This window comes from Hordeum vulgare, chromosome 6H (assembly GCF_904849725.1).
Source record: "Hordeum vulgare subsp. vulgare chromosome 6H, MorexV3_pseudomolecules_assembly, whole genome shotgun sequence".
In the NCBI taxonomy this organism is placed as follows: domain Eukaryota; kingdom Viridiplantae; phylum Streptophyta; class Magnoliopsida; order Poales; family Poaceae; genus Hordeum; species Hordeum vulgare.
Window position 1 is genome coordinate 395,661,019 of NC_058523.1, and position 13,955 is coordinate 395,674,973.

Here is a 13,955-nt window from a genome sequence, read left to right on the forward strand (position 1 = left end):
GAGAGAAGAAGATCGGCAGGTACTCCACCGGCGGGTTGTTGCTGCCCTCGATGTGCTCGAGGACGGCGTGGAGAGTACGCCCGGGGACGCCCCACCACGCCTTCCGGCCGTCGGAGTTGTGGCACCCCTTCGTCGTCAGGAAGCCGTTGGTGGAGGCTAGCTGCTCCTCGTGGCGACGCTCGAAGTACGCCGTCCAGAGCGGCGTGTTGTCGGGGGCGTACCTCTCCTGATGGTGAACTTCCTCTGGTAGGTTCGCCCGGATGTGCACGATCTCCCCACGACGCTACGAGGCGGACGATGAAGGGAGCACGGGGACGCCGGCGGCGCTCAGCCTCCAGGCGCCCGGCACGCGCATGCCCGAAGGCATGGGGTAGTTGGCCTCGTGGAGGGCGTACGCTTCCCACTCGTGCAGCAACGGCGGCCGAAGTCGTTCGTCGCCTGGGAACCTCTCGGCCATTGGGAGAAGGTGATTTCCGTCGGCGGGGTTTCTCCAGCGAGTGAGAGAGAAGAAGGGGCGAGAGGGGGCAGAGGCTAACGTGTGGTGTGCGACGGCGAGACTCTGATTTTATAGCCAGGGGAGGGGCCGGAGTGGTGTGAACGCATGGCGGAAACGGCGGACGCGCGGCGGGTTTACCACTACTCCGTCGTCAGGCCTTGGAATCTGCAGCATTGAACCGGCATGGGAGCCAAGGCGATGAGGACGACGACGGTTCGCGAGCGCCTGATCTCGCCGACTCGGTGGGTCCATGCAGGGAGAATTTGGCGGCCGTTGTTTTCGCGCCAAACTTCTTTCGCCCGGCGCCCTCACCATGTAGGGTTCAGCCTGGGTCCGCCTGCGTCAATTTTGGCCCGAACCGACGGAAAACGAAGTCCTGGGAGGTGCGACTGGGCCATTTTTCGCTCCGGCGATAAAAAAAGAGGCTTGGGGTTGTATGTTGGGGACGCGGCTGGAGACACTCTTACGCAACGGACAGCAAGTCAGACGCGAGGCACAACAATTTCAAATCACATTAACAGAAATAGCTAAGGTGAGCTTGAAAAAGGTATAATCATTGCAGTGTACAAATCAGATCAAACGTATGCAAACACCAGATCAACCTTGCAGCCTGAACAGGACAAACATTCCTTGTTCCCTCTGTAAAATGATGGACAAATGACACAGGGTGAACCCACCTCACTGTTTCAGAACGAATTGTGCCGTGACAGACCAGATAAACATATACTAGTACTAAGTACTATTACTTTGTGCACATTCTACCTCCAACAAAGTCCATACATACTACAAAGTGTTGTGAACATATATTTCCATGGGATATATTTTATCAGTTAAACATCATCACTAATTTGCATGAGGACCGAGGGCGGAGGGCCTCTAATCCTACGTCTACGTACCTTCTTCCCGGTATCTTTTCCGGAAGCCACACCCAATACCAGGGCTGTTTTGGTCTCTCCAGATCAGCTTGCTTTGCTTTTCCTTCCCGTCTGCTGCAAACAAAAGTTTCTGCACAAACTCATCCAGATTAACTTTATGCATAAACACTACAGTAACAGTTTTATGACACCAGAGTCGGTTAGCAAATACCTGTCTCGCTCGCTTGTCGATGGGAGTCCATGTAAGATCAATGGACGGCTCCCTCCTGTTTTCATGACTTGCACTTGGTTGCATCTTGAAATCTTTTCTTCCCCTATTGGTATGAGCTTTAGGTCCTCCTCTGGCTTTCCCATAACGGTGAATCCCAACAGATGGGCTCCGATCCCTCAAAGGAGTGTCTCTGCCTCCTCGGTATCTGAATGAATCAATAGGTGGAGGACTTCGAATCTCAGAGGCTCCATCCCTCATCCTTGAGTTCGACGTAATTGCTGATGTACTGCATCTTGATCTCTCCTGACCCGCTCTTCTTTTCTCGTTCATTTGCCTTAGATAATCCATTTCCCAGCCTAAGCCGTGTGAAGTTGCAGGAAAGCCAGAATCCTGTTTCAGAAAAGCAAGCCAACTTCCTGGACTCTGCATTATTCCCTCTCTTGGTTCGTGATATCTGCTGCCCATATCATTTCTGCAAGCAGTTGAGGCAATATCCCCACCCTTCCCTGTGTGATGTGCACCTCCTGGAATGGCCCAGTCACCAGTATCATCATTGATCTCCAATGCAGTTGGAAATACTGGATGAGTGTAAGTTCTGCTGGATGATGGTTTGCTTGGGGGAAAAGAGTTTTTGATTGGTTCTTTACCCACTGATTCCGGTTGCCAAGAGAAGTCGAATGTGTCGACCATACTGCTTGCCCTTCGGTCATAATGCCTCATATGTGTAGTCAAACCATTGCTGAAATGATCACTCATGATCTGATTGCCACTTATTGCATCAATATCGTGCTTTCTTGGTACACAAGAGACCCCTTCACCTCCCCTACTCAAACTTTGATCAAACATAAAGACCTCTGGGAACTGAGGCATTGCATCCTCCACATCAGAGCACCTCCTGGACTTGGGCTGTGAGAACACATTATGTTCTACATAGTTACCAGGCAATCGGTTTAGAGGATCGGGATGGAGGCGATCACTAGGTGGTACTGCAAAAGCTCGTGAGGCACACCTTTTCCTTTTCCTTGGAGACTGCAACAATGCACTACAGATGTCTGAATCTACAGAAGAGCAATCGGTCATTACAGACTTAGAATCACCTAGCTCACCAAATTTGCACAAAGCATTGAACAGAGAAATGCTCTGCGGAGACAACAGGTAACTTTTAGCAGCCTGAATACGGCGCTCATATGACCAACCGAGGAACTCCACAAAGCTGCCTCCACAAGAAAGAATAATGTATGCAGACAAGGGATTGATTGATGGGAATTTTGTGAGAAATGATTCAGCCAAGCTTTCTGATTCAGGTATATCTGGAGAAGGAGCTTTATTCAACCTATTCGCATTCCTAATGCAACTGACAATTATCTCGTCTGTTGATTTCGGCACGTGCGAGAAGAATAGCTGCAAGTTCATGGCCAGACTAGCAGCTGCAGCATATAGAGAATCAGATGACTCCATTACAGCAGAAAGGGAGTGAGGTTCGCCTTCAAATACCTACAAAAGTTGAAACAGTGAAAAGGTTCAGTTACTGCATATATAACTCAAAGACAGGTATACCATGATAACTCTATCAGCAAAAAAGCAAAAATCTCAGGAGTTCAAAACCAATTACCATTATGCAACCACAGAAACAGAAACTAATTGACATCAGAATGTTGGTCGCGATGGTCTCTACAAAATTTGGTATACTAGATGTCTCTGTTGACGCTGTGAATTCATTGCTCCCAAAGATTTTGGTCTCAAACCATACTAAGCAAACTGAAGCACTGAGTATTAGGTCCACGGGAAGATCAATATCTCGTTCCACAACCTGCATTCCTCCTTTCTCCAAAGATAGTATCTGCTGATAAGACGATCTCCGAGAGAAAATCATATTCTTTCCGTGACTTCCAGTATTTACAACAATCACCGGGTTAGATAATCTCCCCGGAATGATGCTGCCAACTTTTACATTGGAAGGCAAGTCAGTAGCAGATAGATTGTCTTGTGGGGCTTTTATCACATTTGCAGATACAGAAGAAGTCAAGCTGCTCTTCTCAAGTGCAGGCACAAAATGTCGTGAATGGAGAACAGTTCTTTTGCTCAGCATTTCCTCTATGTGCCACTGTTCAGCTGCAGGCACAACATTATGTGCATTGACAATATTCTTTTTCTCCAAATTTTCTAGCTTGAGCAGTTGATCATCTGCAGGTAAATTTTTTGTTGAATCAGCAGTGAGATGTTTGCACAGATTTTCATGCCGTTCTTGCAGCTGAGTAGTTGCTGGTACAAAGTTCAATGAATCAACAATACGCATCTTGTTCATCTTCTCTTGCAGATCCTTCTTAAGTGCATGCAGAACCAAATCCTGCAAATAATTAGCACGGATTATTATTTATTCGTAGGCATTTATGTTTTGACAGGAGATCATTTGCTGCCCCATTAACCATTGGTAGCACCCTATTGAGGGTCTCAAAACAAAATCTGAACAATTAAAATGAAATGTACACCACCCACAAGATCCGGCATGTAAAACCAGTGCTCAACAAAAGTACGCAGCCATTGATGAACTTGAGTTAAGAAACCTATAATTATTTGCATATTACCGGTTGCTTACCTCTGCAAATTTTAGTGAGATATGTATTAAAGTTCAAAAATAATAATAACTTGCATTATTGCTCTAATCATCTACTTTCCATTTTGCAGGTGGCCTTTCATATTTAACGTGTGCATGGTAAAACAGTAGTAAGTTCCAAACAGCTTGACCAACATATGGTAAAACCAAAACATCAATAAGTTCCTAACATCATGACCAACATAAGAAGATCGAACTAATGCAAGTGTGAAGAAGTAATCGACAATCACCATTGTGGCTTTCAACTCCTCGTCTGTAGGGTTGTCCTCAACAAGTGCAACCGAAGGGTCTTCAACATCCAATTTGACATAGAGGAAATGTAATGGTGGAAAACCGTTTAACTTAGGAGCCAGAGACAACAAGGTAGATGATTTATTTGGACCTCCATATTCCAGTATGATGCCAAACTCGCTGAAAGGGAATGAAGCTGGAATGTTCCTTCAAAATTGAGACCAAAATAAATGACAAGTCACACTAAAATCATCATGCATGCAGAAAAAAAATCATCTACCTAGAAATACAAATGAACTCTGGTACAAATTTTGACAGCTAAAAAGATAAGTTTTTTGTCCCTTGTGCATGTCCTGTAATTTATGTGTTATGATATACCATCAAATATCTCCACATACATAGAAAAAGTGAAGCCTCAAAAGTATTTTGGGAGGCAATTTAATCATCAATGGGAAAAAAATGAAAGGGTCCAACAAGAAAAACAAGTGGGTTGCATACCGCAATGACACAACTGATTGGATCTTATACTTATATGAATTCCTTTAAGATGGTTTACTCATTCTGTATGCTAAATGGGATGGAACATTTTGGTAGTGCTCGCATGAATTTTTTTCATCAAGGTTTGAGTTTACTCGAAGAGCCAGATTATTTGTTTCTAGAAGTAACTTGGTTTGTAGAACTCAGTAAAACAAGAACTGGAGCAGATAATTGGCATAATTTCTTCATCATCTGTACTTACTTATTATCTAGCAGAATGCAGTCTGACTTTGGTAATCCTCCCAGCACCCAAGTTGTAGGATTTGTCCTGTTCACTGGATCTAAGTAAGATGCAGCAGGGTCTTTTCCTAGCTCAACAAATGTCATCTTCATCGAAGTTAATTTTTTACCCAATGGCAGCCAGAAAGCTCTATCGGCAACTACAAGGATCTTCTGGCTGATACGGGTATTAGATCTCAGGATCATCTCAATGTCATGCAATGATGGGTGAGAGTCAATCTGATGCTTCTCTGCTTTCCATAGTGCTTCATCGATGAAACAATGACTATTTTTTAATCTCTCAGGAATATTTTCAAAGCTTCCAATCAGGTTGTTCATGTACAGATGGGCAGCGTGCAAACCGAAGAAACATAGATAATATGCAACCTGTTTTAATCCATAGAGTACAATGAGTTCTATCTTATCTTCATGTTTACAGCGACTATCAAGGCCATCTGAACCTCCTCCAGTTATAAGTCCAAGAAGCTTCTGCTTTGAAATGCTTAAACCATGCCCATCCGAGAAAGTATACCTCAAATATGCACTTTCTTGCAAAGCAGATGTATAGCTTGTATGGATGTGTTTGATAAGGACTCGGATAGAATCTGGGAGGCTGACAGAATGAATTTCTATGAGCTTGTCAACTTTAGGCCTGCTTGGAAAAGAAACTGCTTCATTTAAAGTAGGGATATCGAAAGTAGAATTATTTTGAGCACTAGTTCCTCTCTTGGTGCTGCTTCTGACATTCAAGTAGAAGTTTAATTCACTGGATTGTGACATTGACTGGAATAAGGAAGTTGCCTTTTCTGAACTCGACTTTTCCATGCAACCATGGTCTCCAGTATCACTTTCTTGTCTGTATTCCTGAGCTGTTTTCACTACAGCAGGTGGATCATGAGGTACAGGGATAGGAACACAAATATTGTTCTGTTTGTCCTCATCTTGGTGCTTTGCACTTCTCCAAAAATACTCAAGAAAATCAAAGCCAAGTGCTGGTGTCTGCTGACAACTGACTTGCAGCTCAGAGTTTAACTGGCAACCTTTTACCTCCTCAACCATGCTGGCATAGGTAGAGCAGATCTCCCGGTTGCATGGACCTTCCAATAAAAGATGCCAATCCAAATAAATTCTGTCGGCTGCAGAAAGAGAATGTGGTTTCAGGGAGTAAAGTATTTCTCCCATCGGGGGGACCATAGACCTCAGTGTCATATCTTCATCAGTTAAAATAGGTGTAGGTAGTGATATGAATGTATCGTCAACCAGCACCAACTCAGAGCTAACCACTGATTCATAGGAACGTCTTGCTTGATAAAAGTCGTCTTTGAATATTTCATCAGATGTATTCAGCTCAGCTGCATCTGACTGAACAAGCATTCTGAAGACATCCTCTGAAGGAGAATCAATGATCTGTACTTCTTCTAAAAGAACTGAGTAAGGCAAGTCTGAAATAGTCCCATCAGGCTTGAGAGGGTATAATGCTGAGTTTCTCTCAAGTAGAAGATTATCATTGACCCTCACAAGATCCATTTGTACTGCAGCATTGACTGTCATTGATTCACCTGCTTGATAGTCTGGACATGGGGCATCTTTGGAAACAAAGGCCAACATGTCAATATCAGTTGATCTCAAGAACTCAGTTGAGTTTAACACTGGATGCTGAACTTGTGCTCCACCCAAATGTTCAACAATGTTATGAAAAATATTGGATACCTCTGCCTTAGTGGGACACTCATTAAGCTCCCAAGAATGCCTACTAACCTCCAGTTGTGGTATTGCTACACCACAATCTAACGCTGCAATCGCTGGGAAGTTACTATTTCTTGCGGACAAAAGATCCTCCTCATCATTATGCTTCACAGGGATTTTCTCTACTTGATAAATAGATTCCGCAAGTTCAGTTGGATATCTCAATGTCATCTCAGTGTCAATATCAATGAAATCCTGCAATAAATTCAAGTAGAAGATGGGACTATGAGCACATTGTATTTAATAAATATCATGATGCTTTGAGCTAAGAGAACACAGGGGAAGCGGACCGACAACACTAATACTAACCACTAATCAGTGGGTGCAAGCAACCTTAACTGGTTTACATAACTAGATATGACTTTATGGTAATGACAGAGATTGCTATATATAGTACAGAACAGTGGCAAGATGAATGTAAATTTTCACATTTGAATTCACGCCGGATACAGAAAGTACAAGGGAGCCCTGCTTCGTGCCATTACGTATATAACTGTAACAGTACACAGTAAAGGAACAGCAGTATCACAACCTTGAAATTCTATGCACAATATTTTGATCGCCTCTTATAACTAACTGCAGCTGCAAGCACAAGGTAGATTCTGAAAAAATAAACTGGTAACTTGTGGAAATTTTGATGAGATGATGTAAAGTACCAAGTGGATTTTCACATCTGGACCATGGATTTTCACACCATCACCCGACTCGTCACCACCAAAGGATGCAACGGGTCCTTCCAAAACCTTAAAAACCGTGGAAACGACATATCTTGAGCCATAATAATGAAACCACAGAAGACATAACCTATATCGATGAAGGAAGCTTACCTGCGGGAGATCAACCTCTGCAACCTCAAATATATGCTCCTTCAGCAATTCCCATCTCTAACATCACCACATGCAGAAATCACACACTGGTCTCCTCCGAAACAGTCACAACACAATGGAACAACACAGGAACAAACTGCAATCACCTTGGTATCAGTGTAGGTCCCCGATCTATCTGACATGGATTTGGATCCGTCTCCCTCCCCTTCCTTCTCGCGGCTAATCTCGTCCAATCCCTTCAATAAACACAAAAATTGTTCACAGATGTTACATGGAAAGAGAGTGGAAACCGCAAATGCACGGCATACAAGCATTAAAGCTTCACTTACATCAGGGATTTTTGATGCAACAGACTCCCTCGAGTTAAAGCCCTTGCTATACACGCCCCTGTCGTAGAGGAAATCATCCAATCCCTGCGTGAAGCATCCAGGCCGTTGCAATTCACAAATGCCACACGAATTGCCTCACAGGTTAACCAAATTAACCAAAACCATACGAAGCGCCCCCAATCCGAGCTACTTCTATCAAACCAACGCGAGTAGAGAACGCGAACCACCGCAGAAAAGCTGACTCACCTCGTCGGCGGCGGGGGGAGTCGGCACAGGCAGGGCCTGCGGAATAACGGCCGCGAGGAACTCGGATAGCGCGGAGGATATGGGGAGACAGTCGAGACCGCCGCCGGTGACGCTGACTGCAGGGAGGTCGGCCGCGGCGGGGAAAGGGAGGGGATAGGGGAAACGCGGGTCGGCGGGAAGGGAGGGGACGGGAAGAGGAGGGAAGCGCAAGGACGCTAGGGCTAGGGCTTGGTCCGAGCAGGAGGCTGCTGGCGCCGGCGAGAAGTAGTCGGTGGCGAGGAAGCGAGTCCGCATTGGGATTTGGGAGGCGGGGAATGAAGTGGGAGGAAGGAGGAGGAAGACGAGTGATTTGGTTTCAAATGTCGGGACGTTTGAAACTCAATCTTGTAAGGCCAGTGCTCTGCCCAGGCACGCCGGCAAAAACCTTTCGGCCCGCCCCGCACGATTCACCAACCACCACGCGTCCGCACCACTAGATCTTCATACAACATTTTTACCTTGATGCAACAAAATTTCGACGTGATGCAACAATTTTTTTAACGGTTACAACAAAAATATTTTTTGTAGCAAAATAAATCTACGTGACCATAGCAAAAAAACGAAGCTGATAGTGCGTGGTAGCAAAAGTCAAACGTTGGTTGTAACAAATATCTACGTGAACGTAGATGCAACTTTTTAGTGAACGGTTGCAGCAAAAAATGATGCCGGTTGTAGCAAAAATTAACACGGTTGTAGCAAAAGTCAAAATGTCGGTTGTAGCAAAAACCCAACGAACTCGAGTTGCAACTAACCGTGGATGCAGCTTTTTTAGCGGACAGATATAACAAATGAAAAACGCTAGTAGCAAATATGAACGCTCGTTGCAACAATTTAGACGGAAAAATGTTGCATGCCTAATCAACGTTCCACGCGCGGGTCGCGTGCGACCGGCCAAATGGTTCAACCGATGCACCGGCCAGGAACGTTTCCCATCTCATAAGGCATGTGCCAACGGAGAATAGAGGTTTCTTAGCGCCGCTTAATAAATTGGTTTGCCGATGTATCACACTAGTTGATGATGATAGAGAATAGGGTTGTATTTTAGATTACTTAAAGCAACTCTAGCAGACCCCGCATAATGCCGGCCCGCAAAACGCATTTGCAATTCGCGTAAAATCACTTTTGCGGACCGGTACGGGGTGGCACAGATGCAGACCCTTAAATGAACCCGTATATAAGTATATTCGTCGAATATGCTTTTTTACGGGTCGGCTTCTGCGGGGTCTGTTCGGACACGGCCGCGACGATTCGCAAATAGAAAACGCTCAATTCTCGCATTTGACATAAGTTCACACAAATAAGTTCAAATTCAAATAAACATAACAAAGTTTTACGCGGAAATAAAAGCCAAGTTCAGTTGGACAAACGCAAAAGAGGGTCTTGCATCATCTTGGTCGATCTTCACTCCTTGCCATATCATGCCATGTTCAAGATCTATCTTCTTGCCATATCATGCCACCATATGGAGCAGAGTCTTCCATCCTCCTCTTCAAGATGGCTCTCCTTGCCATATCATGCCATCTTTTGGTGAGGTCGTCCATGTCATCGCGGTTCATTGACATGATCTTGTTCTCTTCGACGAGCAAGAAAGATTCTTTGTCGATCAACTTCCACTTCTCGCACGTTTGGAGCAACTCCCAACAATGCTCTAGTTTGAAGAATTTGTCTTCTGAAGCTTCCATGTCTTTGTATCTATGTTGGCCATTCTTGTCCTACACAATGTGAACAAAGTGATGTAATTAATTCTCATGACGCAAATATGATTACACACAACTTGAACAAAGGCAAAACAAACTCATATAGTTGGAGTCCACGGTGCCACTTGAAAGTGCATTGCGTACTTGCTCCAAGCAAGCTGCCCAACGGTTGCACATAGGCTTGATATTCTCCCAACGCCCTTGAAGCGACCTAAATGTGCGTGGAGTCGTATTGGGATACTTTGCCATAATGCGGAAGTATTGATTTTCGATCCTTTGCCAATATCTCTTGGCGGTTTGAAATGTACCCGTGCATACATCAAGAGACACCGCACTCCATGCTTGGATCAAAGCTTGATCTTCCAAGATCATGTAGTTCTTCGATCTTTGGCTATATTGAACGATTGACAAGTCACGAGCTATCGCAACAAATGGCTCAAACGAAAGGGAAATGACCATGACCGAAGACGCATACCTTTCGGCCATTTTGTCGAACACCTCACTTGCGGGGTGAGCGGCACCGTTGAACGGCATCGCCGGGGCATCTCTTTCCGGGATGGAGTGAGAGGATGAAGGAGGAGCCTGAATCCTCTTCCTCTTGACGCCCGTGGCCTTGGTGACCTTCTTCGCCGCCGGCCGAGATCGCACAACAGCCTTAGCGCCCGGAGCGCGAGCCTTCGCGGCGGGGGCTGTCGGATTTCCGCCCGGCACGGCGCTGGCGGGGCCAACATGGCCGGCGACGAGAGACGGGGAAGGCGCGACGCTAGCATGAGCGACGGTGGGGCCAACATGGTCGGCGACGAGATCCGGGGAAGGAGCGTGCCCGACCTCGACGGTGACGGGGGGCAGGAAGGAGGCGTCCATGGCGGCGAGGGACGGCCATGGAGGATGCACCGGAGCATGCGGTGGCGAGGCAATGGTGGCGGCGAGTGGGGGAAGCGGGAAAGGCCGCGTGGAAATGTATGTCCCGCCAAATCTTGTTGCGGATAGAGGCTGAGCTCGGGTCGGCCTCCCGGCCCGTGAAACTAGAGGTTGGGGAGAATTTTTGCCGCGCCCCGCAAAAATATTTGCGGGCCAGGGTGGGATGCGGGGTCTGATTGGGCAGGTTTTTCCGCCCCGGCCTGCACTTTGGCGGTTATTTTGTGGGTCAGGGCGGGATGCGGGGTCTGCTAGAGTTGCTCTTATAATGAGGATTAACATAGATTAGTAACATGCATATGTTACTAGTCTAAGTTAGTACCTTCACAATGAACAACAACATATAGATAATAATATTGAGTCATGCATTTATTATCTTATAGACTCATCTTACCTTGGTATGCGTTATGTTACTCCTAGCATGAGTAACTAGCTAAGTTACTCAATTTTTCTCTTTTCTCATTGATTAGTTGCTACATCATATTTTTTTCTTTGTTGGCATCTATGATAGGTTGGTTGTAATGGGGAGTATCATATACTAGTATCATGCATATGACAGTAGTGTATGATACTTCATCTGTAGTGCATAGTATCATAAGTTAATATCATAGGATAGTTCATTTAATGTCATGCATGACAGATAGTAGCACATCATTTAAGACTACTCACGATGGAGAGTAACATAGAGTAGTAACATATATATGCTACTAGACTAAGTTACTACCTCCACAATGGATAGTAACATAGGGGTAGTAACATTGAGCCTATCATTTATTAAGCTATAGACTCATTTTGCCTTGGTATCCCTTATGTTACTCAGGCTGCCCGTAATGGTAGTATCATAGGTAGTATCATGCATGCCAACTAAGCACTTTTGATGAGGTGGCATAGAATTAAATGAAGAAAGAGAGGATTTAGTATCATATCATGATACCATATCATATTAAATGATGTGCTACTATGTGTCTTGCATGTCAATAAATGAACTACATTATGATACTATGCATTAGGGATGTAGTATCATATACATGATACTAATATATGATACTACCCATTACAACCAGCCTCATAGAGGTAGTAACATGCTAAGTTATTCAATTTCTCTTTCTTCTCATTTATTAGTTGCCACATCATACTTTTTGCTTAGGTGGCACTTATGGTACTACCTATGTTACTTCCATTGTGGATAGTCTAATATGATACTCAACCATCTCTTTCTTCATTTAATTCTATGTCACCTCATCAAAATTGCCTAGTTGGCATGCATGATCTACTTATGGTACTACCATTACGGGTAGCCTTACTCCCATTGTGGGTAGTCATAGCTAAGATACAACATTTGCACGTCATCATAGGTAAAAATGGTTAATAGCCCAATCACATCTATGCATGAGCACCAAATCAATTAATTTAGAGACAACCTCTAAGAAACAATGCATTAGGCTAGTAGTTTCTTAAGTTATTAATGCTCCTATAATAACATGCTAAGAAATGATGCATTGGCACATGCCTAAGTGTCGTCGTGATGTTGTTTACCGTGCCCTGGCCTTCGAATCCTCAGTTTTGATTGCTTTTGGCGGGGGACTGATAGGCGCTGGCGAGCGAGCCCAAAATATTCGACCGGTCGAGCGCGGGCCGTCAGATCCAGTCGCGTAGCCCGTCAAATTTAGGTAAAAAACGATTCGTCTAGAGCTCCCTTCTTCCTCGCACAGCGCCCACATTTCCTCCCTGCATCTCGTGCACGCACCCCCCTCCCCACATCTCGCACAACTCATCGGGGCACGCACTGCGCTCTCCTACTGCCCACCTCCCTCTGGTTGCAACACCGCCACGCCCCTCCCGCTCCATGTTAGTTCTCGTCGTCGGGATTCGCGGCAACCCCACACCAGCATCTTGTTTTTGTGCTCACCGCTGCGCTTGAGCATCATGGCCTCGTGAATGGATGCAGCAAAACAAGTCGTCGGTAGTAGCAACATGAGACACCAGTTGTAGCAAAAATCGTGATGCCATGTGCGATGTAGCAAAATGCGACATCGGTGGTAGCCAAATGCGGTGCAGGTTGTAGCAAATTTCGATGCCGGTTGAAGCATGTAGCAAAATTACGCTTTCGGCCATGGAAGCAACTTTGCCGACCATGGAGCAGTTGAGAGAGGGGATGCAGCTCGCCATGTCGTCGGTTATAGCAAAATGAAACACCGGTTGTAGCAAAATCGCGACGCCATGTGCGATGTAGCAAAATGGGACGCCGGTGGTAGCAAAATGCAATGCCGGTTGTAGCAAATTTTGATGCTGTTGTAGAAAATTTTGACACCAGTTGTAACAAAAATGACGATGACCGTGATGCCCGTGGTGACTCACACGTCTCCATCGTATCTACTTTTCCAAACTCTTTTGCCCTTGTTTTGGACTCTAATTTGCATGATTTGAATGGAACTAACCCGGACTGACGTTGTTTTCAGCAGAATTGCCATGGTGTTGTTTTTGTGCAGAAATAAAAGTTCTCGAAATGACCTAGAAATTTACGAGGATTTTTCATGGAATATATAAAAAATACTGGCGCAAGAATTACCCGAAGACACGGAGCGAGGAGCCCACGAGCCCAAGAGGCGCCCCCCTAGGGCGCGCCTGGCACGCTCGTGGGGCCCATGTAGCTCCGCAACCTCCAACTCCAACTCTATAAAGTCTTTCTCGCCCAGGAAAATTAAGAGAGAAGAGTTCATAGCGTTTCACGATACCGAGCCGCCGCCACCACCTGTTCTTCCTCGGGAGGGCAGATCTGGAGGGCGTTCTGGGATCCGGAGAGGGGAAATCGATGCCGTCGTCATCATCAACCATCCTTCATCGCCAATTCCATGATACTCTCCATCGTTCGTGAGTAATATCATCGTAGGCTTGCTGGATGGTGATGGGTTGGATGAGATCTATCATGTAATCGAGTTAGTTTTGATGGGGTTTGGCCCCTAGTATCCA

At 45.4% G+C, this 13,955-nt stretch overlaps 1 protein-coding gene across 2 annotated transcripts; it reads right to left on the minus strand.

Moving 5' to 3' along the window:
- Nucleotides 1–1,073: 1,073 nt before the first annotated feature.
- LOC123403914 (protein SHORTAGE IN CHIASMATA 1 homolog) lies at nucleotides 1,074–8,688 on the minus strand. Of its 2 annotated transcripts, XM_045097825.1 has the most exons (10): nucleotides 8,332–8,688; nucleotides 8,086–8,169; nucleotides 7,903–7,992; nucleotides 7,757–7,813; nucleotides 7,586–7,672; nucleotides 5,167–7,124; nucleotides 4,427–4,634; nucleotides 3,195–3,929; nucleotides 1,583–3,076; nucleotides 1,074–1,501 (listed from the first exon to the last, which is right to left on the minus strand). In XM_045097825.1, the coding sequence occupies exons 1-10, from the start codon at nucleotides 8,623–8,625 to the stop codon at nucleotides 1,385–1,387; spliced, it is 5,124 nt and encodes a 1,707-aa protein (XP_044953760.1). In that variant the 5' UTR covers nucleotides 8,626–8,688; the 3' UTR covers nucleotides 1,074–1,384. The 2 variants fall into 2 exon arrangements, with proteins under 2 accessions (XP_044953760.1, XP_044953761.1); XM_045097826.1 differs by lacking the exons at nucleotides 7,586–7,672; nucleotides 7,757–7,813; nucleotides 7,903–7,992; nucleotides 8,086–8,169; nucleotides 8,332–8,688 and adding an exon at nucleotides 7,462–7,504.
- Between the last annotated feature and the right edge of the window lie 5,267 nt (nucleotides 8,689–13,955).